Raw genomic sequence first — 24,458 nt, forward strand, 5'->3', positions numbered from 1 at the left:
GGGATCAATGGTCTCGTTCGAGCGAACCAATGATGGTCACCGCCTTTCAAGGTGTGTTGCATTATAGGGATACAAATTGTCCAACTTGCGCCTACGTCACTGCATGAATTTAACAAAAATAATGTGATCAAAGTTCATGAAGTTTTGACTGTAGTCGACTGCCAAGTTTCTGCAGTTGCTCTTCACCAACTTCATCCTGCATGCTTCGCCTGCATTGTGGGAGACTCTATTGTCAACCAATCATTCGGGTGTTTTTGTTTGACCCACGCGAACGTGACCAAAGACATGACTGAAACAGGAACTAACTTTGCTGCAATTCAAATGAATGTGATATTTGAGGATCTCTCAACAATTGATTTACAATGTACACACATATTTTCAGTTTGTGAGTGTGTGATATGGGGATTTTTGGAGACGTGTTTATTTCGACATTATAAACAATGGCAACACTGCCATGTTGTACTAAGCCTTGCTGTTGGAAAACCACATTAGTGTCCGACTTTCGCCTGTCACAGATGCACCTCCCCCAACTTCACTCCTCGACTTCCATCTACAGTCGGTTGCTTTCGCCTTACCACTCTAACGAACCCTTTGTCTAAATTCAAATTGAGGGAGCTGAAGAATCCTTATTTGCGCCTTCCTAGTTTCCAATCCTGCCCCACCCTGTCTCTTTTGGCGACCCTGAGCTTTCTATTTTATGACATCAAACCACAATGCACTGCACTGTTTGCAGTTTACCTAAAGTCTCCATGGCAATAATGACTGGTTCAGCCCATTATTTAAATCAGACCGGAAACACACGTCATTTTGGGCCAATCTTAGCGCGCTGAAGTGACATAATGGAATTTTTAGGGTTAGAAAGCAAGCAGAGGGTTGGGTGTATGCATAGCAGTCGTTCCATTGGGAAAAATTGCTAGAAGCGGGCGAGAAGAGCAGGAAAAGCCAAGCCACTACTATTGTTTTAGCCTCAGGCATAAAGGTAGGCTAAAGGGTGACAGTCGATTAACTCGATCAGAGTTTGAAGAGAGGTAAATACAGGAAACTATAACCTGAACTGTGTGTTTTATCGCCTGAGTTTAACTGTTGAATCGTCTTAGTTTATGCGTAAAGCTCAACTGACCCTCATGTGAAGGGTTAGAATGGAAATAACCCTCTACCCTGGTAGTGCGCTGAATACTCGAGGGATCTCAAGCCTCTATTCCTACAACAGCATGATGAAAAAAGACATGAGTCTAAACCTGGACGACCAAAGCTCCAATCTGAAACCGAATCTCCGGGACACAGACGGAATTCTGAACTCTTCGGACTTGGGACTCTTGAAATTGGCCACTCCAGACCTTGAACGATTGATTATCCAATCGAATGGAATGGTTACTACGACCCCAACCTCTCAGTTCCTCTACCCGAAGTCAGCCAGCGACGAACAGGAATTCGCGGAAGGCTTCGTGAAGGCGCTTGAGGATCTTCACAAGCAGAACCAGCTGAGCGAGGGGACGTGCGTACCGCCGGACAGACTGGACCTTATCGGCTCAAACGCAGCCCCGGTCGGCTTGCCGTCAGATCTGCCAGTGTACACGACTTTGAACGGCTATGGAAATAGCCCACTGGGCACCACAGTGAATTATTCCACGGATACCATTCCATTCCCACCGCCTTCTAATCTGATGAGCGCCCATCAACAGGCGGCTGCGGCAGCGCTGTCACGACTCCAGGCGTTGAAGGACGAGCCGCAGACGGTCCCCGACATGCAGTGCTTTGGAGACAGCCCGCCGTTGTCTCCTATTGACATGGACAATCAGGAGCGCATCAAAGCAGAGAGGAAAAAGCTGCGCAACAGGATAGCGGCGTCCAAGTGCCGCAAAAGAAAACTGGAGAGAATCTCCCGTCTTGAAGACAAGGTCAAAAACCTGAAGACTCAGAACACTGAACTGGCCTCCACAGCCAGTGTGCTCAGAGAGCAAGTGGCCCAGTTGAAACAAAAGGTTATGAACCATGTCAGTAATGGATGTCAGCTTATGCCAAAGCAAGTGCAAGTTTACTAGAGGCTTGTGTAGGCCATGGGGTTAGTTATCTGAGGATATGGACTAACTGAAACACAGTAGGCTATTTGCCTTTTCTCTTATAATAGAATACAAATTCATTGCTGAAAAGCCATTAGAACTGGAACACCATGGGTCTCATAAAAATGTTGGCTATAAGCCCGTTTTGTAGCAAACAGACAATTTTTGCTGCCCTCTTCGGGGGAACATGCATATCAGCTCACCCATGGACAAATTCAATACATATCATTATCTGCATGTAAACTGGACAATCTCAATGAGTGTAACTAAACACCAGGATGTCATTGAGTGCCTGTCATCCACTGTGTAATATGCCTTACTTGTTTACAAGCACTTATTTACCAATGACAAATGTATATTTTATTTACCAAAACGTCTTATTTAGCATATTGTCTTATCATTTTTTGCAAATATGAATTGTGCATGTCTTGTAAGCTCTTGTACAGTAATTCTGTTCATTATGTTGTGCAGTTCTATGTTTATTCTGTCACCATGAATGTTGCCTTCATTGCTGTTGGCCCTATGTGGCCATTTTTAATGGGATTTTACCTCTCAAAGATGTTAATTAAATTCACTGAATTATTTAAATCTGTTCTCAAGTCTTATTGTGGGCTGACTGCCCTTTGTTACAGTTCCTGTCCTATCACACATTGTGCCTGCTATTATTAAGACCTCTCCCAGAGACATTAGTATAGAATAGGTGCATGGGTTTTCCCCCAACTATTATCCTGTTGTATTACAGGCTTTGTTACATTAGTACAATACCTGTCACTAGAATGAACAGGGGGAAAATAATGTTTCAACTGAACTGAATCTCTAAATGCATTTAATGATGTACTGGGAGCACTACACTATTATGCCACCTAGTGGCTTGATGAGGGTGATACAATTATCAGTTTGGACAAAACTGTACATCCAAAGCTAAAATGTGGAGTTGCCTCAGATTTTAATTATGTTAACTAAGTTTTCACAAATACTGCTTTTATATTTTGTTTATTAATTCCTTGGATTTAGCAAACCTGGAGTTACAGTATTACAGCACAATTCAAGACTAAAACCCAACAAAAAAATGCTTATTTACAGGGGGAAGACAGGACAGAAGGGAGGAGCGCTAAAAGAGTTGAATTGGACACATACCTAAGCCCGAGGCAAGTTTACAGCTGTAGCAAAACACAAATCAACAAAAAAACTAAAGTTCACCAGTGCATCAAAAGTAATAGGACGTGATAAGTACTGATCATACCTTACACACTTCTCCCTTTTTGAAAACTGCCACACAGTGTAGGCATACATCCCAAATGCTTGTCTAACACTACAGTACTACATGCCTTTTATTCAGTGCAGCTCCAAAAACATGTCTAACAAGTCTTGTCCCAGTGGGTGTTGTTTTTGGCTTGGAAGTCTAATTTGGACGTATTTGGAAAAAACATTAAGCAAAGCTGCCTAAAGACTTTACACAAACAGTATTTGTAACATGCCCTTTAGCAGGTTTGTTGGTGGTTAATATTTGCCATCCAGAAGAACCAGGCTGGCCAATGACAGTATTTCTCTGAGAGGAATACAGTATTCACACTGGTATTATTACACCCACCCTAAAAAGGTTCACAGTTGGTTTAGAAACATGGGAAATGGAAGTAAAAGCGTTTCCCATTGAAACAGCTTGTACATGATCGGGAGAACATAGTGGAATGTAAGTGTTCTCGGCAGGAGTATGTCAACCCAATTCAATCTCAAAGGACAGCCTGGTTTTTAACCAACCTCCCCATACAATACTGATAACCGCCTTTTTTCAACTGTGATAGAGTGCAGCCCACAAACAATCTATGAAGAACCTAATCTAAAAATAAGACATCATACTGTGTGTAAATATAGATGGTCGTGACATAATTGACCAAATATCTTTAAGTCCATGAGTGCATTTCATTGACTATGTTTTCCTCATATATATGCCAACAAGCAATTATCTCTACACTGAAACAGACCAAAATCACACAAACATGAAGTTGAACATGCTTAAAAAAAAGTATACACCAAAAATACAAAAGTCAAACCATAAGGACTATCGGAAAGCGATTGGAACATGATGTTAACCTTGGTCAGTGTTGTTGTACACATGAATAAGAGGTGATTGTGCTGTAGAACAGCAGTGATGTACACTGACAAGGAATGAGAAGCTACATTTTCAACTGTTCTTCACACATGCCATGACCCTAACAGCAAAACAAACAAACCAGTTTGATTCAGTGGGACGAAGCCAACAGCTCTTAGACGTTCCATGTTAAAACAAAAAAAAAGACAACATGCATATCTCACAAAGCACAGATATTTTTACATCTTAAATTATTGTAATCTTATACCATTTGTTTATATATTTTTGAATTTTAAAATGCATATTTATTAGCTTATGAAGTTGAACATTTATGTATACTATTATACTCTTCTACTTAAAGACACCTTTCTCCATCAATAAATATTTTCTCTATCTAGGTTTGCTAAAAAAACTAAAGATAAGTTAAAAAAAAAACAGGGACAGGGATCAGTACTTACCACATCATCAAGTTCTCTTTTTCTTAAATCCAGCAATGATAAAATATTAGGAAATGACCATGACTGATAACCGACATGCATGGGATTTTGGTTGTATTTTGGTCGGATATGTTCGAAAACACAATCTCATAAAACATTTTGTTATCCAAAATGTGAACTTTGAACATACCTCACTCGCGCCACTGAAATGGATTTGATGGCTAACCAGCCAATCGAGGATATCTAAAAAACAACAATGCTATCAACAGTAAACAGATAATCAGCAATGTGGCCCTTGAAAAAAATACATGAAATCCCTTCAGGTTCGAGGCCGCAGTAAGGGGAGTCAGAATGTGAACTTTGGACTCTTACAGTAGAACACCTATGGAGGACGGGGGGACTGAAATATGGAATAAATGGCATTTCAGCCAGGCTCTTCCATCTAAACACAAACCCATCACAGACCTCTTCCACCAGCTGAGGAGGCTGTAGGAAGGGGTGTATGAGGGGTCATGTGTGTATGTGTACGGTGCGTGTGTGTGTGTAGTGTGTGTTTAGCAAGCACAGTCCTGGTGGGGGCGTTCGGGCTGCTCGGTGAGCTGGGGCCCCTGTTTGGCCCCTGTGACGGCGGGGTCGGCGTTGTCCAAGCTCTCTGACATCTTCTCACAGATGATGTCCACCAGCCGCTCAAACGTCTGCTTCACGTTGATGTTGTCCTTGGCACTGCACTCAAAGTACTCAAAGCCTGCAGAGGAGAGGAAAGCCAGAGATGTCTGATTAATTAAGAGTCGTTTGAATGTAACACGTGATGTTTATTTGTTGTAATGAGCAACACTTTACATGAATTTGTACTTATGGCGTGAAGTTGCTCAATAACTACTCTGGTAACCAGAACGTAATTACTCAGCTGTACACAGTTATAGCAGAGTAGGCACATAAAACAACAATTCATTTTCTAGGGAAAGGACACTGATAATGTATTATTATATTACTGGGTAATTAAGTACAGTGTTTCAACTCACCAAGTTGCTCAGAGAGCTGCCGGCCCCTGTCTGCTGCCACCACCCTCTCGTCCTCCATGTCACACTTGTTGCCCACCAGCAGGACCTGGGCGTTGTCCCAGGAGTAAGTCTTGATCTGGGTGGACCTGCACACACACATTAAATTGCTTTAGTTATATTACGGATCCTATCATAACTAAATAAATTGAGTTCCCTGCATGGACCCTCATCCAAGCAGGCAAAGCAACTGACGCTTGACTGGTATTGCCATTTTTCACCTAGTCGTCAAATTATTCACATTTTGCAGAACATACACTACATGACCCAAAATATGTGGACACCTGCTCGTCGAACATCTCATTCCACAATTATGGGCATTAATATGGAGTTGGTCCCCCCTTTGCTGCTATAAGAGAGCGAGAGTTGCACCCCTCCTCAAAAAACCTACACTCGATTTTCTCCTTTCCCCCTTCTGATAACCAGGTGGCGAATCGCATCTCTGCATGTCTGGCAGACATATCAGTGTGGATGTCGGATCACCACCTCAAGCTGAACCTCGGCAAGACGGAGCTGCTCTTCCTCCCGGGGAAGGACTGCCCGCTCCATGATCTCGCATTCACGGTTGACAACTCCATTGTGTCCTCCTTCCAGAGTGCAAAGAACCTTGGCGTGACCCTGGACAACACCCTGTCGTTCTCCGCTAACATCAAAGCAGTGACCCGATCCTGCAGGTTCATGCTCTACAACATTCGCAGTGTACGACCCTACCTTACACCGAAAGCAGCACAGGTCCTAATTCAGGCACTTGTGATCTCCCGTCTGGATTACTGCAACTCGCTGTTGGCTGGGCTCACTGCCTGTGCCATTAAACCCCTACAATTGATCCAGAACGCTGCAGCCCGTCTGGTGTTCAACCTTCCCAAGTTCTCTCATGTCACCCCGCTCCTCCGCACACTCCACTGGCTTCTAGTTGAAGCTCGCATCTACTGTTCCCGAGTGGCGCAGTGGTCTAAGGCACTGCATCGCAGTGCTAGCTGTGCCACTAGAGATCCTGGTTCGAATCCAGGCTCTGTCGTAGCTGGCCGCGACCGGGAGACCCATGGGGCGGCGCACAATTGGCCCAGCGTCGTCCAGGGTATGGGAGGGAATGGCCGGCAGGGATGTAGCTCAGTTGGTAGAGCATGGCGTTTGCAACGCCAGGGTTGTGTGTTCGATTACCACGGGGGGCCAGTATAAAATAAAAATAAATAAATGTATGCACTCACTAACTGTAAGTCGCTCTGGATAAGAGCGTCTGCCAAATGACTAAAATGTAAATGTACTACAAAACCATGGTGCTTGCCTACGGAGCTGTGAGGGGAACGGCACCTCCTTACCTTCAGGCTCTGATCCTACACCCAAACGAGGGCACTACATTCATCCACCTCTGGCCTGCTAGCCCCTCTACCTCTACGGAAGCACAGTTCCCGCTCAGCCCAGTCAAAACTATTCGCTGCTCTGGCACCCCAATGGTGGAACAAGCTCCCCCACGACGCCAGGACAGCGGAGTCACTGACCACCTTCCGGAGACACTTGAAACCCTACCTCTAAAGAATACCTGGAATAGTATAAAAGTAATCCTTCTACCTCTCCCCACCCCCATAAAAGTGGTTGTCCCACTGGCTATCATAAGTTGAATGCACCAATTTGTATGTCGCTCTGGATAAGAGCGTCTGCTAAATGACGTAAATGAAAATGTAAAAATAACAGCCTCCATTCTTCTGGGAAGGCTTTCCACTAGATGTTGGAACATTGCTCCGGGGACTCGCTTCCATTCAGCCATAAGAGCATTAGTGAGGTCGGTCACTGAAGTTGGGCGATTAGGTCTGGCTCGCAGTTGGCGTTCCAATTCATCCCAACAGTGTTCGATTGGGTTGAGGTCAAGGCTCTATGCAGGCCAGTCAAGTTCTTCCACACCGATCTCGACAAACCATTTCTGTATGGACCTCGCTTTGTGCACGGGGGCATTGTCATGCTGAAACAGGAAAGGGCCTTCCCCAAACTGCTGCCACAAAGTTGGAAGCACAGAATCGTCTAGAATGTCATTGTATGCTGTAGCGTTAAGATTTCCCTTCACTGGAACTAAAGTGGCCTAGCCCGAACCATGAAAAACAGCCCCAGACCATTATTCCTCCTCCACCAAACTTTACAGTTGGCACTATGCATTGGGGCAGGTAGCGTTCTCCTGGCATCCATCAAACCCAGATGCGTCCGTCGGACTGCCAGGTGGTGAAGCATGATTCATCACACCAGAGAACGCGTTTCCACTGCGCCAGAGTCCAATGGCGGCGTGCTTTACACCACTCCAGTCGACGCTTGGTATTGCGCATGGTGATCTTAGGCTTGTGTGCGGCTGCTCGGCCATGGAAACCCATTCCATGAAGCTCCTGATGAACAGTTCTTGTGTTGATGTTGCTTCCAGAGGCAGTTTGGAACTCAGTAGTGAGTGTTGCAACCGAGGACAGATGATTTCTACGCGCTACACTCGGCAGTCCCGTTCTGTGAGCTTGTGTGGCCTACCATTTCGTGGCTGAGCCGTTGTTGCTCCTAGACGTTTCCACTTCACAATAACAGCACTTACAGTTGACCGGGGCAGCTCTAGCAGGGCAGAAATTTGACGAACTGACTTGTTGGAAAGGTGGCATCCTATGACGGTGCCACGTTGAAAGTCACTGAGCTCTTCAGTAAGGCCATTCTACTGCCAATGTTTGTCTATGGGGATTACATGGCTGTGTGCTCGATTTCATACACCTGTCAGCAACAAGTGTGGCTGAAATAGCCAAATCCACTCATTTGAAGGGGTGTCCATATACTTTTGTATATAGTGTAAACACCGATACACAGACAAACGTACAGTTGTTGCACACACACACGTCCCGTACCAGTCCTGCACGGCGTTGAAGGAGTCCTCGTTGGTGATGTCATACATGAGGATGAAGCCCATGGCGCCTCTGTAGTAGGCCGTGGTGATGGTCCTGTAGCGCTCCTGCCCGGCAGTGTCCTGGGAGAAACACACATTATATCACACAAGAAATCATTATTACCATACACTCACATAATCGGGCACAAAAATAGTCCCGCAGCAGAAAAAGCACTCCAAATCCCAATGTACTACAGCATATAAAAAGAATGCATTAAGTTTAACCCCACATCCATGTTTAAACATTATAGCTGCATATAACAAATGTAGTTGTGGATAACAAAATGACAGATACTAATTTCAGAATATTCTGTGTGATGTCAGACCATGCAGCAGTGCAGTATATCAGTGTAACACTGTTTTAAACCTGCAATATGTAACTTTTTGGGCGACCCGACCAAATTCACATAGAAATGTGAGTTATAGATCTGTCATTCTCATTGAAAGCAAGTCTAAGAAGTGGTAGATCGGTTCGATGTGCTCTATTTCTATGCCTCCCATTCTTATGTTTAGTTTGTGTCTTTTACGTTTGGTTTTGTACACCAGCTTCAAACACAATATTTTTGGTTTAATGAAAATATATTTCAGTGAGATTGCCTTCATTAGGCCATAAATGATTCTGCACTTATGAAGACAGCAATGGCAGCCGCTTTGGAATATTAATCGAGGCGATTTAGGAAACCACACACATTTATCAGCATCTCGGTTTGTTTTCTGTCTTCAGCTATCTTATAAAGGCAGAGCCGTGGTCATGCTCACAGGATCATATGAATAGAGTAAACCCACACTGACAGCATATAATCTTGGTTTATTCCATACATGTCAAGCAGCATATAAATCAAGATTATATCTTGGGTGTGGATGCACTCTCCTTATTAAAATCTTGTGATGAGAATAGCTACCACCACCTTAGATCTGAGCTGTGTGTGTGTGTTGTTCCACAGCGAGGTCTACGCTGCTGAAGGGGGTGGATGCAGACGACCCACCATGACGCACGTGGTGTCACAACCAATCGTCTTCAGAACTAAACATATTCCTCACAGGAGCGACACACATATTCCTCACAGGAGCCACAGAAAAAGCGAGAGACAGACGGAGCGAGAGAGATGGAGAGAGAGAGAGAGAGAGAGAGAGAGAGAGACTGGCACTGGAGACACAAACCTCCTGCTAGTGTACCGATACTGCTCCTGTCTGCTCACTTGCCTCTTCAGGCACCACTGTCATAGGCCTCTAATGGAGATGTGTGCATGAAAGCATAGGGGTCTGACTGGCCAAAATCCTTTACAAACTCGCCCCCCAAAAAGCGAAACTTTCATTCGTAAAAGCATCTGCTAAATGGCATATGTTATTATTATTATAGTATAAGTCTAGCCTATTGTCATGGGATATTTCCCATACAGTCATCTCCCCTCAGTCAAAAAACAGATTTTTCTGTGATATATATACACACATATATACACACACAACCAGTCAAAAGTTTGGACACACCTACTCATTCAAGGGTTTTTCTTTATTTTTACATTGTAGAATAATAGTGAACACATCAAAACTATGAAATAACACATATGGAATCATGTAGTAACCAGAAAAGTGTTAAACAAATCAAAATATATGCTATATTTGAGATTCTTCAAATAGCCACCCTTTGCCTTGTTGACAGCTTTGCACACGCTTGGCATTCTCTCAACCAGCTTCACCTGGAATGCTTTTCCAACAGTCTTGAAGGAGTTCCCACATATGCTGAGCACTTGTTGGCTGCTTTTCCATCACCTCTGCCGTCCGACTCATCCCAAACCATCTCAATTGGGTTGAGGTCAGGTGATTGTGGAGGCCAGGTCATCTGATGCAGCACTCCATCACTCTCCTTCTTGGTAAAAACGCCCTTACACAGCCTGGCAGTGTGTTGGGTCATTGTCCTGTTGAAAAACAAATGACAGTCCCACTAAGCCCAAACCAGATGGGATGGCGTATCGCTGCAGAATACTGTGGTAGCCATGCTGGTTAAGTGTGCCTTGAATTCTAAATAAATCACAGACAGTGTCACCAGCAAAGCACCCCCACACCATAACACCACCTCCTCCATGCTTTACGGTGGGAAATACCCATGTGGAGATCATCTGTTCACCCACACCGCGTCTCACCAAGCAGGTATTTTCTTATTATTGGTGTCCTTTAGCAGTGGTTTCTTTGCAGCAATTCGACCACAAAGGCCTGATTCACACAGTCCCCTCTGAACAGTTGATGTTGAGATGTGTCTGTTACTTGAACTCTGAAGCATTTATTTGGGCTGCAATTTCTGAGGCTGGTAACTCTAATGAACTTATCCTCTGCAGCAGAGGTAACTCTGGGTCTTCCATTCCTGTGGTGGTCCTCATGAGAGAGTTTCATCATAGCACTTGACGTTTTTTGCGAATGCACTTGAAGAAACTTGAAATGTTCCTTATTGACTAACCTTCATGTCTTAAAGTAATGGTGGACTGTCGTTTCTCTTTGCTTATTTGAGCTGTTCTTGCCATAATATGGACTTGGTCTTTTACCAAATAGGGCTATCTTCTGTATACCCCCCCTACCTTGTCACAACACAACTGATTGGCTCAAACGCATTAAGAAGGAAAGAAATTCCACAAAGAAGGCACACCTGTTAATTGAAATGCATTCCAGGTGACTACCTCATGAAGCTGTTTGAGAGAATGCCAAGAGTGTGCAAAGCTGTCATCAAGGCAAAGGGTGGCTATTTGAAGAATCTCAAATCTAAAATATACACTACCGTTCAAATGTTTGGGGTCACTTAGAAATGTCCTTGTTTTCCATGAAAACATACAGTGGGGGAAAAAAAGTATTTAGTCAGCCACCAATTGTGCAAGTTCTCCCACTTAAAAAGATGAGAGAGGCCTGTAATTTTCATCATAGGTACACGTCAACTATGACAGACAAATTGAGAAAAAAATATCCAGAAAATCACATTGTAGGATTTTTAATGAATTTATTTGCAAATTATGGTGGAAAATAAGTATTTGGTCACCTACAAACAAGCAAGATTTCTGGCTCTCACAGACCTGTAACTTCTTCTTTAAGAGGCTCCTCTGTCCTCCACTCGTTACCTGTATTAATGGCACCTGTTTGAACTTGTTATCAGTATAAAAGACACCTGTCCACAACCTCAAACAGTCACACTCCAAACTCCACTATGGCCAAGACCAAAGAGCTGTCAAAGGACACCAGAAACAAAATTGTAGACCTGCACCAGGCTGGGAAGACTGAATCTGCAATAGGTAAGCAGCTTGGTTTGAAGAAATCAACTGTGGGAGCAATTATTAGGAAATGGAAGACATACAAGACCACTGATAATCTCCCTCGATCTGGGGCTCCACCCAAGATCTCACCCCGTGGAGTCAAAATGATCACAAGAACGGTGAGCAAAAATCCCAGAACCACACGGGGGGACCTAGTGAATGACCTGCAGAGAGCTGGGACCAAAGTAACAAAGCCTACCATCAGTAACACACTACGCCGCCAGGGACTCAAATCCTGCAGTGCCAGACGTGTCCCCCTGCTTAAGCCAGTACATGTCCAGGCCCGTCTGAAGTTTGCTAGAGTGCATTTGGATGATCCAGAAGAGGATTGGGAGAATGTCATATGGTCAGATGAAACCAAAATAGAACTTTTTGGTAAAAACTCAACTCGTCGTGTTTGGAGGACAAAGAATGCTGAGTTGCATCCAAAGAACACCATACCTACTGTGAAGCATGGGGGTGGAAACATCATGCTTTGGGGCTGTTTTTCTGCAAAGGGACCAGGACGACTGATCCGTGTAAAGGAAAGAATGAATGGGGCCATGTATCGTGAGATTTTGAGTGAAAACCTCCTTCCATCAGCAAGGGCATTGAAGATGAAACGTGGCTGGGTCTTTCAGCATGACAATGATCCCAAACACACCGCCCGGGCAACGAAGGAGTGGCTTCGTAAGAAGCATTTCAAGGTCCTGGAGTGGCCTAGCCAGTCTCCAGATCTCAACCCCATAGAAAATCTTTGGAGGGAGTTGAAAGTCTGTGTTGCCCAGCGATAGCCCCAAAACATCACTGCTCTAGAGGAGATCTGCATGGAGGAATGGGCCAAAATACCAGCAACAGTGTGTGAAAACCTTGTGAAGACTTACAGAAAACGTTTGACCTGTGTCATTGCCAACAAAGGGTATATTTGACCAAATACTTATTTTCCACCATAATTTGCAAATAAATTCATTAAAAATCCTACAATGTGATTTTCTGGATTTTTTTTCCTCAATTTGTCTGTCATAGTTGACGTGTACCTATGATGAAAATTACAGGCCTCTCTCATCTTTTTAAGTGGGAGAACTTGCACAATTGGTGGCAGACTAAATACTTTTTTCCCCCACTGTACATGAAATGAGTTTGAATAGGAAATATAGCAAAATGAATAGGACATTGACAAGGTTAGAAATAATGATTTTTAATTGAAATAATAATTGTGTCCTTCAAACATTGCTTTCGTCAAAGAATCCTCCATTTGCAGCAATTACAGCCTTGCAGACCTTTGGCATTCTAGGTGTCAATTTGTTGAGGTTATCTGAAGAGATTTCACCCGATGCTTCCTGAAGCACCTCCCACAAGTTGGATTGGCTTGATGGGCACTTCTTACATACCATACGTTCAAGCTGCTCCCACAACAGCTCAATAGGGTTGAGATCCGGTGACTGTGCTGGCCACTCCATTATAGACAGAATACCAGCTGACTGCTTCTTCCCTAAATAGTTATTGCATAGTTTGGAGCTGTGCTTTGGGTCATTGTCCTGTTGTAGGAGGAAATTGGCTCCAATCAAGCGCCATCCACAGGGTATGGCATGGCGTTGCAAAATGGAGTGAAAGCCTTCCTTCTTCAAGATCCCTTTTACCCTGTACAAATCTCCCACATTACCATCACCAAAGCACCCCAGACCATCACATTGCCTCTACCATGTTTGACAGATGGCATCAAGCACACCTCCAGCATCTTTTCATTTGGTCTGCGTCTCACAAATGTTCTTCTTTGTGATCCGAACACCTCAAACTTCGATACGTCTGTCCATAATTTTTTTTCCCCAATCTTCCTCTGTCCAGTGTCTGTGTTCTTTTTCCCATCTTAATATTTTATTTTCATTGGCCAGTCTGAGATATGGCTTTTCTTTGCAACTCTGCCTAGAAGGTCAGCATCCCGGAGTCGCCTCTTCACTGTTGACGTTGAGACTGGTGTTTTGCGGGTACTATTTAATGAAGCAGCCAGTTGAGGACCTGTGAGGCGTCTGTTTCTCAAACTAGACACTAATGTATTTGTCCTCTTGCTCAGTTGTGCACCAGGGCCTCCCACTCCTCTTTCTATTCTGGTTAGAGACAGTTTGCGCTGTTCTGTGAAGTAGTACACAGCGTTGTACGAGACCTTCAGTTTCTTGAGAATTTCTCGCATGGAATAGCCTTCATTTCTCAGAACAATAATAGACTGACGAGTTTCAGAAGAAAGTTATTTGTTTCTGGCCATTTTGAGCCTGCAATCGAACCCACAATTGCTGATACTCCAGATACTCAACTAGTCTCAAGAAGGCCAGTTTTATTGCTTCTTTAATCAGCATAACAGTTTTCAGCTGTGCTAACATAATTGCAAAAGGGTTTTCTAATGATCAATTAGCCTTTTAAAATGATAAACTTGGATTAGCCAACACATCGTGCCATTGGAACACAGGACTGATGGTTGCTGATAATGGGCCTCTGTACGCCTATGTAGATATTTCATTTTTTCATCAGCCGTTTCCAGCTACAATACCCATTTACAACATTAACAATGTCTACACTGTATTCTGATCAATTTGAAGGACATTTCTAAGTGACCCCAAACTTTTGAACGGTAGTGTATTTGGATTTGTTTAACACTCGTTTAGTTACTACATGATTCCACATGAGTTATTTCATAGTTTTGATGTCTTCACTATTATTCTACTATGTAGAAAATAGTAAAAATAAAGAAAACCCCTGGAATGAGTAGGTGTGTCCAAACGTTTGACTGGTACTGTATTTTCACACTATGAAGTTCGAATAATAATGTGAAATTGTGAAAAGGTGTTTCAAAAGATTGCCTGAAATTTCAGCCTGTTTTGGTGATATGGAGTTTTGGCCTGCCTGGTGACATCAGCAGGCGGTAAAATTATTTGCTAAACCAATAAGAAAGAGTTCCAAACCGCTCTGCCAATTACAGCTAATTTCAGTTTTCCTCTCCCCACTCAGATCACTCCTAGACAGTCCAAGCAAAATTATTGTTTGAGAAATTGCTCTTTGCTAAGAAGCAAATGTAATTTTTTTGTTATTTACCATTTTAAATTAAAACAATCACAGTAAGGTACTTAACTGTTACCCAGAAATGATTTGATATTGAGATAAAAACAGTTGCATTGCACCTTTAAATTCAGAACACCCCTAATAACAAACATGACCTCATTTGTGGTCAACAGAGGGGTGACAGAATCAGTTAAGGTCAGTGTCTCACCCAGATCTGCAGCTTTATCCTCTTGTCGTTCCTATAGATGGTCTTCACTTTGAAGTCGATGCCCACCGTGCTGACGAAAGCCGGCGTGAAGGAGTCATCAGCATAGCGAAACAGGAAGGATGTTTTACCCACACTACTGTTGCCAATGATCAGGATCTTGAACATGTAGTCGAAGTTCTGGTCGGAGGACTCCTTCTGTCCATAGGTGGCTGTTGCTGAGGCCATCTTTAGAGGGAGAAAAGCAGAGTGCAAATCATACCGGGACATTCGGGGGTGTCAATGTTTTTCACAGGACTTTCGGTTTGTGACATTTTTTTATGGCCCTAATAGTAAAGACAAGCATTTTAACAGTAAACATGTATTACCTTTTAATGTGACATGAACACAACTAGCCAAGAGGTTTTCATCCGATTGTCAAACAAATCACTTAAAAAAGTAGACTACCTGCACACATTCGTCCACTACAAAATAATTACAGCTTTCAAACAGTGCATTGTGAATCCGCTGTAGGCGCCATGAAACTTATAGAATGCATCTCTGCACTTTTTGTATAGGAATGTGTGTATTGGAGCTATTTATAATTTATATGTGAAATAAATGGTAACTTCACCTTAAGGCCCGTAAAATCGTTAAAGACTCCAGCCACCCAAGCCATAGACTGTTCTCTCTGCTTCCGAACATGCATCAAGTCTGACACCAACAGGCTCTTGAACAGCTTCTATCCCCAAGCCATAAGACTGCGAAATAGCTAACAAAATGGCTACACGGATTATCTGAGTTGTCCCTTGTAATTTATTTTTGCACTGTCTATACACACTGGACTCTACACACTCACACTGACGCTCCAACACACACACACACACACACTAGGGTTGGGCGGTATCCAGATTGTCACGAATGGGCATTTTATCAGCAGACAGTGCTCTGACTGATGTGTAGCTACTTTTCTCCAGTAAAATGGAAGATTACATTTAAACAAAACATTAGGAAATGTAGCTGGCTACATTCTTTCTATAATAAACATTAGAAATATGATGGCCGTGCATAGTAAAAAAAAAAAAAAAGACCAGGCTTTTTCATTTTAAGCTCATTTAGCCTACTTGTGTGGCTGCTAGCCAAATAGTGTTGCACTTCTGTTGTCATCTGATGAAAATGAAGCTATTTTCTGATGAATGTGTTGCACTAATGTATTTTCTGTGAAGGAAAACTATAGTTGCACACCCCTGATCACTCTATTGAAGCAAAAAAACACAACACTTTACTTGAATTATAAAACGCGACCCCAGTCGATACACAGCTGGACCTGCTCCCACCTTCTCCAGTTGTGCTATTTACAAACAAACACGACTGTCTCAACTGTTCTGTGACAGGTGAAATGAAGAATGCGATCTGCTTTATCTCCTAACGTATTGCACAAGTTGACTGCAGGTATTTATTACTTTAAATAGTAGCTACAAATATTAAAATGTATTGAAAAACTTAAAAGAAATAGTTTCAATGGTATTGACGGTACTGAAAACCCATCCCGTGGCTATTTCCAAATACCTCAGTAAACGGTATCCCGCCCAAGCCAAACGCACACACATTTATACTGACTCCACACACTGCTGCTACTCTGTTTATCATATCCTGATGCCTAGTCACCTTACTCCTATACATATCTACCTCTTTCACTCCAGTATCCCTGCACATTGTAAATATGGTATTGGAACTGACCCTGTATAAAGCTTCTGACCCTGGAACATTTACATTTTATTACTCGTGTGGTTTTGTTCTACCTTGTTATTTTTAGTACTACATTGATTACTGCATTGTTGGGTTTAGATCTTGCAAGACAGGCATTTCACTGTACTTGTGCATGTGACATTAAAACGTAAAACTTCAAAAGAGTAACGTTTGGAAAGCTGCTTCTTGTGGATGCGTTATTGACGGCTCTCTCCTGTGCCAGTGGCTTTTCATAGGGAATCGCCACTACACCTGCCATTTGATGAATGGAAAAAGACATCGGTTACAAAACACCAAAAAGTGTAATAATGACATCCGCTGAGTTAATTGATGCTTCTTGCTGACAAATTGACCTTTTTTGTAAAAAGAAAAGTTGGGAGACCTGAAAAGGGGCTGAAATACGGGACGCAAATCCAGCTGTCCAGGGAGCTGTGAGGGGCCCAGTTGAAACAATGTTGCAGGTTCACTAGCCGGCTAGACCCAGTCAATACAACGTTGCATGTTTGCTAGCGAAAGCTCAAGACAGACAGCGGGAGTAGAGAGATGAATGCGATTGAAAGAACATGATCCAACTGAGCCACCCCTGGCCCCCGTAATTTGCACACTGTTGAAGAGATTGACACATTGAAAAGTATGAATGCCTTAGTTGCCCATTTAAAATAGAAAGTCGTCTTCATTCAAAATGACAACAATCTGAGGATAGTTTTTCAGAGAAATCCATGGAGGAAATGTGCAGTTAAGTAGACTGACCTACCAACTTATTATCACTCACGTCACCAATATTCCACCTCCACTTTATGAAAAATAGTTTAATCAAAACTGAAATAAGTCAACATGTTTTGGCATCAAACTAATAACTATGGAGTAATTTTTTTTAAATACTTAAACTGCAGTGGTCAATAGAATGAGAAGTTTACTGCTGGGAAAGGGACAGAAAAATCTATCAAAACTGCAGTACATTAGATCATACTGATTGATGTTGACTATGTTCAATGAGCCGTAAAGCCTTTTAGTAAATGATTGACTTGAAATACGTCACACAGAGAAAAACCTGCAAATGTATTTAATCAACTAAAGAGAAGGATGTCTTAAAATAGCCTAAAGCAATATGTTTTTGTGGAACGCTATCAGTGCTTGACTTGGACTGAAATAGGTGCCGGTACTCATTTTAAGTGCTGGTACTGTTTACATTTAGGTGCAGGAACTCCACAATACTTTTGAGCTAATATTCTATAAAACGCCTTGATCACAGAGATAGCGTTATTTCATTTTGGTACACCAGAAGTACATTCATTTCCAATGGTACGCTGCGTTTGCCGTGCAGCATTGCGTTGCAGAGGCAGTTGCAGTGCGTTCTGTGTGGTGCATGTTAGATTTATCGAACATATGCGTCCAACTGTATGCGTAGACGGCTTGACAGACATGGGAGCAGAAGATAAATGTTCAACTTTTGTTGCACACATATCCAGATGATGCTGTGTACCATTTTGCGCAATGACTCTGTCAGGGTGATCGAGTCGTAAGAGGTGCAGGAACTCTAGCAGTGGAAGAACTGAGGTGCTGGTACTCAGTTTGTGATCCCACGCATGGTTTCCGCAGTTTTGTGCCTACGCATGATTGAGATCATTTCCACGCAGTGTGAGATTTATCAATATGAATGTTGGCTTGAGAGTGTGTGTAAATTTACGCACAGCCATGACCATGTGTACGCACAGTGCCAAGTAGTGGAATAAGGGAACTGCTTGTCATGCTTAGAATGTGGAAAATATATGTTGAAAATGTGTGCAATCATTAAATCATTTTCAATTTCATTGCATTTCCATTGTGAATTCATGCAACATAACTTGACATGCTATATAATTTGACCACATCAGTGCATTTGTTCACGATAATAATCCATATTAAGTACAGTAATTTGTTAAATGAGAGGTACGTGTGAAAGTGAAACCATTATTGAAATAAAAGACTGAGACAATGGGAAATGGAATGAGAGATGGCTGATTTTGCTCTGTTGGAAGATTTGGCACACACTGCATTTCGCAGAGCGCGTTTTTAGAGGCAGGTGTGATTTTTTTCTGCAGAAAGTAACAATTGGCCAAAACCAATCTTATACGATTTTTGCAAATATTTAAGACCTACTTTATGCCGGTGCACATCCAAGTGCTATCCACCCATGGGTTTTTGGCAACGGGCACTTTTCAGCGGGAGCTTGCCGATCGGCATCTCACAGCCCTCGATGAGCCAATGTTTTGGATGCAATCATCAGCAAAACGAACAGTAACACATACAATTTCCATACACCATTGCACAACAGGTTGAGAGGGGTTTCTTTGCCATGATGCCATCAAATGGGTTCCCAAAAAACGAACGGAGCAATGGAAAACAAATCACCATCCCAAAACAATTTCAACTATGTGAACAGAAAAGGCTTCCACTCTTTATGTGCAGGTGATAGGTTATGTGATGCGCAAAAGACGCTGCTGAATGTGGTGGCAAAGTGGCCAGGTGGAACGCACGACTCGTTCATTCTGCAGAACAGCATTGTTTACCTATATGCCTACAGGAGGGAGCTGTTGAGGATAGATAGCTTATTGGTGAGTGTTGCCTACTCATTTGAAGTACACTACCAGTCAAACATTTGGACACGCCTACTCGTACAATTGTTTATTTATTTTTACATTGTAGAATAATAGTGAAAACATCAAAACTATGAAATAACACATATGGAATCATGTAGTAACCAAAGAAGTGTTAAACAAATCTAAATATATTTTATATTTGAGATTCTTCAAAATAGCCACCCTTTGCCTTGATGACAGCTTTGCACATTCTTGGCATTTTCTCAACCAGCTTCATGAGGTAGTCACCTGGAATGCATTTCAATTAACAGGTGTGCCTTCTTAAAAAGTTAATTTGTGGAATTTCTTTCCTTCTTAATGCAATTGTGCCAAGCAGTTGTGTTGTGACAAGGTAGGGGGGGGTATACAGAAGATAGCCCTATTTGGTAAAAGACGAAGTCCATATTATGGCAAGAACAGCTCAAATAAGCAAAGAGAAACAACAGTCCATCATTACTTTAAGACATGAAGGTCAGTCAATACGGAACATTTCAAGAACTTTTAGTTTTTTCAAGTGCAGTCGCAAAAACCATCAAGCGCTATGATGAAACTGGCTCTCATGAGGACCGCCACAGGAATGGAAGACCCAGAGTTACCTCTGCTGCAGAGGATAAGTTCATTAGAGTTACCAGCCTCAGAAATTGCAGCCCAAATAAATGCTTCACAGAGTTCAAGTCACAGACACATCTCAACATCAACTGTTCAGAGGGGACTGTGTGAATCAGGCCTTCATGGTCGAATTGCTGCAAAGAAACCACTACTAAAGGACACCAATAAGAAGAAGAGACCTGCTTGGGCCAAGAAACATGAGCAATGGACATTAAACTGGTGGAAATGTGTCCTTTGGTCTGGAGTCCAAATGTGAGATTTTTGGTTCCAACCGCCGTGTCTTTGTGAGTCGCGGTGTGGGTGAACGGATGATCTCTGCATGTGTAGTTCCCACCGTAAAGCATGGAGGTGGTGGTGTTATGGTGTGGGGGTGCTTTGCTGGTGACACTGTCTGTGATTTAGTTAGAATTCAAGGCACACTTAACTAGCATGGTTACCACAGCATTCTGCAGCAATACACCATCCCATCTGGTTTGGGCTTAGTGGGACTATCATTTGTTTTTCAACAGGACAATGACTCAACACACCTCTAGGCTGTGTAAGGGCTATTTTACCAAGAAGGAGAGTGATGGAGTGCTGCATCAGACGACCTGGCCTCCACAATCCCCCGACCTCAACCCAATTGAGATGGTTTGGGATGAGTCGGACGGCAGAGTGAAGGAAAAGCAGCCAACAAGTGCTCAGCATATGTGGGAACTCCTTCAAGACTGTTGGAAAAGCATTCCAGGTGAAGCTGGTTGAGAGAATGCCAAGAGTGTGCAAAGCTGTCATAAAAGGCAAAGGGTGGCTATTTGAAGAATTTCAAATATAAAATACATTTTGATTTGTTTAACACTTTGTTGGTTTCTACATGATTCCATATGTGTTATTTCATAGTTTTGATGTCTTCACTATTATTCTACAATTTAGAAAATAGCAACAACAAAAACAAGAAAAACCCTTGAATGAGTAGGTGTGTCCAAACTTTTGACTGGTACTGTATATTTGCCATGGCTAAAGCAACTTGAATTGTCCTAATGGTCCTCTCTTTGTAGCTTTGTTTTTAGTTTTACTGGGCAAGCCAAGCCACAAATGAGAATGGGAGGAACTCCCCAAATACAGGTGTGCCAAGCTTGTAGCGTCATACACAAGAAGACTCGAGGCTGTAATCGCTGCCAAAGGTGCTTCAACAAAGTACCGAGTAAAGTGTCTGAATATATATATATATTTATATACATTTCTAAAAACCCATTTTAGCTTTGTCATTATGGGATAGTGTGTAACGTAACAAAGGGGTTTGAATACTTTCCGAATGCACTGTAATTGCGGGCTATTCTTTGGGTGCTGAAATCAGTCGTTTTTTATAAAAACATAGTTTTATGTGACGTCGGAGCTCCAGTCCGCCCACACTAGTCGCCACTCAAACCCATTGTAAACCGTGGAGTTGAGTTTAATCGGCTAGCCTACTTTGAAAGACATCTTTCCACTAAAGGACAGAATCAAAACAGATTTACCCCCCTAACATTTCCATAACCGCATCTTGGGAGGTGGAAGTTTCCTTCCCATCTCTTCCCAAATGTAGGGTATTCCTAAAGAAATGTGTATTGCATTATTCTATTTCCCCCATCTTCAACAACAGATAGGGGAATACAGTAAGGTGAACGTCCCATGTCGTGTCCTAGGGTGCTATAGTCGTTCCCTGCATATTATTATAGTGCGCTTATAAGGTTTAACCAGAAATAAACGATACTGCGATAATCTTTATATAATTCACAGTGAAGCAATTCAATTAAAACATTTTGTTATAGATAAAATGTAAATAGTTACTGCTTACATTGTTTGGACATTTCAGACACTAAAATGGTATATGGCACTCCTGTCTTTGCCTTTGCACCCGACCAAGATCAAGAAGGCAGAAACGCTGCGGCTTAGGCTACCACTGGCTAACCAGCTATGGCTGGGTGTATTGAGAATAGATTTTAGCTCATGTCTAACATTGAATGGACATGCAGTTACATCAGGCGGTTTAACTTGACATTTGCTATAGTCAATGTATGTTGTTAGCTAATTGCATTTGCATGGGTTAGCCGTCTTGGTCACAGGGAGATCAATTAGGCTAAGACCATCCCTTTGGGTCACCACTGTTTCCTCGCTAGCAATTAAATAAATAATAAATAATTTAAAAAACACTTCTACCCAATAATAGCTGCTCCTGGTCATTCAAGAGGCCTGTTGCTTTAATTACATAAAAACTAGGCTATTTTTGTTTTAAAGAGTCGCATTGACAGCATAAACATTAGTTCACCCGAAAATACATGGCTCCCTGCAATTCAGCTTAGCTAGCATACTAGGCTATTATTGATGCTAGCGAAGCATCCTTGTCTATATGTCAAATGAAGGTTACTCTTCCTTATTTTGCGACTACATTTGTCCTCTCCATTCATCTGCCAACATAGTCAAACACTTTCTGGTGCTATTGTTATTTGTTTAAATGCCTCGCAAGACAATATAGCTTGCGGCTTACCGTGAAACGTCTGTTTTATCTGCAGCTCCGTTGCAGTATTACCCAGTGTTGCACCTGCAGAAACTAGGGCGTCACTTGATTGACTGTCACCGAGGGTGCGGGCTCATAGGGCACTGTTCAACCAATCCAGTAAATGTGGAGGAGGAGTTAAACTGGAGGTTCTCCCTTTTAACGGTTTCCACTAGTTATCCCGGCCACAAAGTCAAAATCGGCTATATTGTAGAAATTCTAGATCTTTTTTGTTTGTTGCTTTTTGGTCTGAATTTAAGGTTAGGGTTAGGAATAATGTTAGCAGTGTGGTTAAGGTTACGGTTAAGGTTAGGGTTAGGGTTAGGGTTAGGTTTAAAATACAATTTTAAGAAGATAAATAGAAGAAATAGCCGGGGTTTATGACGTTGTGGCTGTGGTAACTAGTGATGACCCCTTGTTAACGTCCAAAAGCAGAAGTCTAGTCACAGGCTCGCTTTCCATTTCCTCTGAAAACCGGAACATCCAGGTTGTTGGGGACATGGCCACTGATGTATAATGCCTTGATCACACCGATAGTGTTATTACGCAGCATCATCTGGATATGTGTGCAACAAAAGTTCAACATTCACCTTCTGCTACCATTTCAGTCAAGCCGTCTACGCATACAGTTTGACGCATATGATCGATAAATCCAACTTATGCACCACACAGAATGCACTGCAACTGCCTCTGCAATGCAATGCTGCAAGGCAAATGCAGCGTTCCATTGGAAATGAATGAACTTCTGGTGTACCAAAATGCACCTACACTGTTGGTGTGATCAAGGAGTAAGTAGAACTGGACTGCATCCAAGATGTCAGCCCGTTTTTTTCAAGGTAATCTACTCACGTTCCCGGATTCATGGAACATCTATATCCATCAGTGGAGGCTCCTCAGAGGAGGAAGGGGAGGACCATCCTCCTCAGTGAATTTCAGAAAAATACAAATAGTGAAACATTAAAAAAGTTATCATTTTTAGATAACACTATACTAAATATATGTCACGAAAATAATTGATTAAAACACACTGTTTTGCAATGATGTTAAAACATGTTTTTGGTACTTTTTACACCTTTTTTCTCCCCAACTGGTATTTACAGTCTTGTTCCATCGCTGCAACTCCCGTACGGACTCGGGAGAGGCGAAGGTCGAGAGCCATGCATCCTCCGAAACACGGCCCGCCAAGCCACACTGCTTCTTGACACACTGCTCACTTAACTCGGAAGCCAGCCATACTAATATGTCAGAGGAAACGCTGGCGACCTGAAGTCAGCGTGCATGCGCCCGGCCGCCACAAGGAGTCGCTAGAGCATGAAGGGACAAGGACATCCCAGCCGGCCAAACCCTCCCCTAACCCGGACGAGGCTGGGCCAATTGTGCGCCGTCTCATGGGTCTCCCGGTCGCGGCCGGCTGCACACTGCCCGGGATTGAACCCATTTCTGTAGTGACGCCTCTAGCACTGCGATGCAATGCCTTAGACTGCTGCACCACTCGGGAGGCCGCAATGAAGGTCTACAGTAGCCTCAACAGTACTCTGTAGGGTAGCACCATGGTGTAGCCGGAGGACAGATAGTTTCCATCCTTCCCCTTCCATAGACTTACACAATAATTGACCACTTCCAGAGGACGTCCTCCAACCTATTGCTTACTGACAACCCTTTCCATGCATTTGGCCACAAGGGGCGTGAGGGCCACAGGTCGAAAGTCATTTGGTGATCGACAACTTGCAGGAGTTTGGCACTGTACAGGTGCTCAGAAGGAGTTGAAACAGTTGTGTGAAGACTCCCTTGAGCTGGTCAGCGCAGACCTTCAGTACTTTGCCCGGTAGTCCGTCTGGGCCCGGTGCTTTGTATGACTTAATATGTAACAAGCATGAAGCCACCTGTTTCTCTGTTATCTGGACAGGAGAGGATTTT

At 42.8% G+C, this 24,458-nt stretch overlaps 2 protein-coding genes across 2 annotated transcripts; one reads left to right on the plus strand and one right to left on the minus strand.

The window, feature by feature from the left end:
- Positions 1-871: 871 nt before the first annotated feature.
- Positions 872-3,221, plus strand: LOC311099266 (transcription factor JunD-like). The gene has a single exon (XM_084139968.1). It carries the CDS (start codon positions 1,140-1,142, stop codon positions 2,040-2,042), a length of 903 nt encoding a protein of 300 aa, XP_083996094.1. The 5' UTR covers positions 872-1,139; the 3' UTR covers positions 2,043-3,221.
- On the minus strand, positions 3,059-22,613 carry LOC311099267 (ras-related protein Rab-3A-like). Its single transcript, XM_084139969.1, has 5 exons — positions 22,533-22,613; positions 15,078-15,302; positions 8,509-8,627; positions 5,609-5,733; positions 3,059-5,331 (listed from the first exon to the last, which is right to left on the minus strand). The coding sequence occupies exons 2-5, from the start codon at positions 15,300-15,302 to the stop codon at positions 5,141-5,143; spliced, it is 660 nt and encodes a 219-aa protein (XP_083996095.1). The 5' UTR covers positions 22,533-22,613; the 3' UTR covers positions 3,059-5,140.
- Positions 22,614-24,458: the final 1,845 nt, after the last annotated feature.

This window comes from Coregonus lavaretus (genome assembly GCF_964263955.1).
Source record: "Coregonus lavaretus genome assembly, chromosome: 23".
Lineage (NCBI taxonomy): Eukaryota > Metazoa > Chordata > Actinopteri > Salmoniformes > Salmonidae > Coregonus > Coregonus lavaretus.

What these genes read in the sequence shown, in the direction of transcription:
- LOC311099266 (XM_084139968.1), top strand. Translation starts at nt 1,140, where the DNA reads ATGGAAATAACCCTCTACCCTGGTAGTGCGCTGAATACTCGAGGGATC.
- LOC311099267 (XM_084139969.1), bottom strand. Translation starts at nt 15,302, where the DNA reads ATGGCCTCAGCAACAGCCACCTATGGACAGAAGGAGTCCTCCGACCAG. An exon ending in TTCAACGCCGTGCAGGACTG is followed by an intron (nt 5,734 to 8,508) that starts GTACGGGACGTG and finishes GTGTGTGTGCAG; the next exon opens with GTCCACCCAGATCAAGACTT. An exon ending in GCAGCTCTCTGAGCAACTTG is followed by an intron (nt 5,332 to 5,608) that starts GTGAGTTGAAAC and finishes TCTCCTCTGCAG; the next exon opens with GCTTTGAGTACTTTGAGTGC.